The 1,173-nt window shown below is 36.2% G+C and overlaps 1 protein-coding gene across 1 annotated transcript in view; it reads left to right on the top strand.

Annotated features, from left to right (window-relative positions):
* LOC107653911 (nesprin-1-like) overlaps window positions 1-1,173 on the top strand; it is a 120,523-nt gene that overhangs the window by 42,613 nt on the left and 76,737 nt on the right. Inside the window, exons 27-28 of the mRNA XM_016440777.1 lie at window positions 415-573; window positions 661-869. Of these exons, the coding sequence (XP_016296263.1) occupies window positions 415-573; window positions 661-869 (368 nt within the window). The remainder of the gene's footprint in view (window positions 1-414; window positions 574-660; window positions 870-1,173) is intronic.

Below are 1,173 nucleotides of genomic sequence, written 5' to 3' on the forward strand. Positions count from 1 at the left end.
ATAAGCAATTATATATAATGATATAAATAAATAAATAAATAAATACTGAACAATTATTGACGTTAGCGTCTACTTCAAAATTAAGGAACAAATGTAAGTAAAGAAAGAAGCAAACAAAGATAAAATAAAAGATCTAATTACACTTCAAGGATTGCACTATATTCTGATACTTTAAAAGATTTATCAAGATATATTTACGGTAGGAAAGTTACAAAATACCTTCATGGAACATGATCTTTACTTAATATCCTAATGATTTTTGGCATAAAAGACAAATCGATAATTTTGACCCATACAATGTTTTTTTGGCTATTGCTAAAAATATACCCCAGCGACTTAAGACTGGTTTTGTGCTCCAGGGTCACACACACACATATATATATATATATATACCATATACCATCTTTTCTGCAGGATGTCCAAACAGAGGTTCCTTCTCACCTGCTGCATCTGAAGGTGGAGCTGGAGAAGAGTCGTCTGATGGCGTCAGTGCAGGAGTGTCAGGCTGAAGTGGCCCGTGAGAACCGCAGTCTGCCCAGCATGGGCAGCGAGAGGTTAATCAAAGAGCACAGGGTGAGAGCCACCAGCATTACACCCCTCTATAAGCATTCTTTCTGACCTTGGAAATAGGCAATGCTTATATTGGATATTTTTATGTAGATGTTTTTTAAGGAAAAGGGTCCACAGGCTCTTTGTGAGAAGCGCTTACAGCATATGGAGGAGATGTGCTCGAAGCTTCCGGAGAGCGAACAAGCCCGGCAAACTTTAGAGAACGTCAGTACAGCGTTTGCAGAGGTCAAAGAGGATATTGACAGCACACATCAGAAACTAATGCAGCACCCGGACAAATGGAAGGAGTTTAATACCAGGTGAACCTTTGGTCCTTTGAATATTGAATTTTAATTGGTTAGAAAATTAATATTCAGTAATATTATCCATTTAACTCCACTATCGGATAAGAATATTTGAATTAAGAAGGATTATGACACTGATTTTAGCAGTTATTGAACTGAATTGAATCAATATTGAATGGATTTGAGCTGAATAATCACACTATTTTCTTCTGTAAAGCTGTTTATAGCTCAATTAAGCTCATTTCATAATTGCATTAAAGGGTTAGTTCACCCAAAAATGAAAATTCTGTCATTAATTACTCACCCTCGTGTTGTTTCG

This window comes from Sinocyclocheilus anshuiensis, unplaced genomic scaffold (genome assembly GCF_001515605.1).
Source record: "Sinocyclocheilus anshuiensis isolate Anshui unplaced genomic scaffold, SAMN03320099.WGS_v1.1 scaffold1561, whole genome shotgun sequence".
NCBI classification, from domain to species: Eukaryota; Metazoa; Chordata; class Actinopteri; order Cypriniformes; family Cyprinidae; genus Sinocyclocheilus; species Sinocyclocheilus anshuiensis.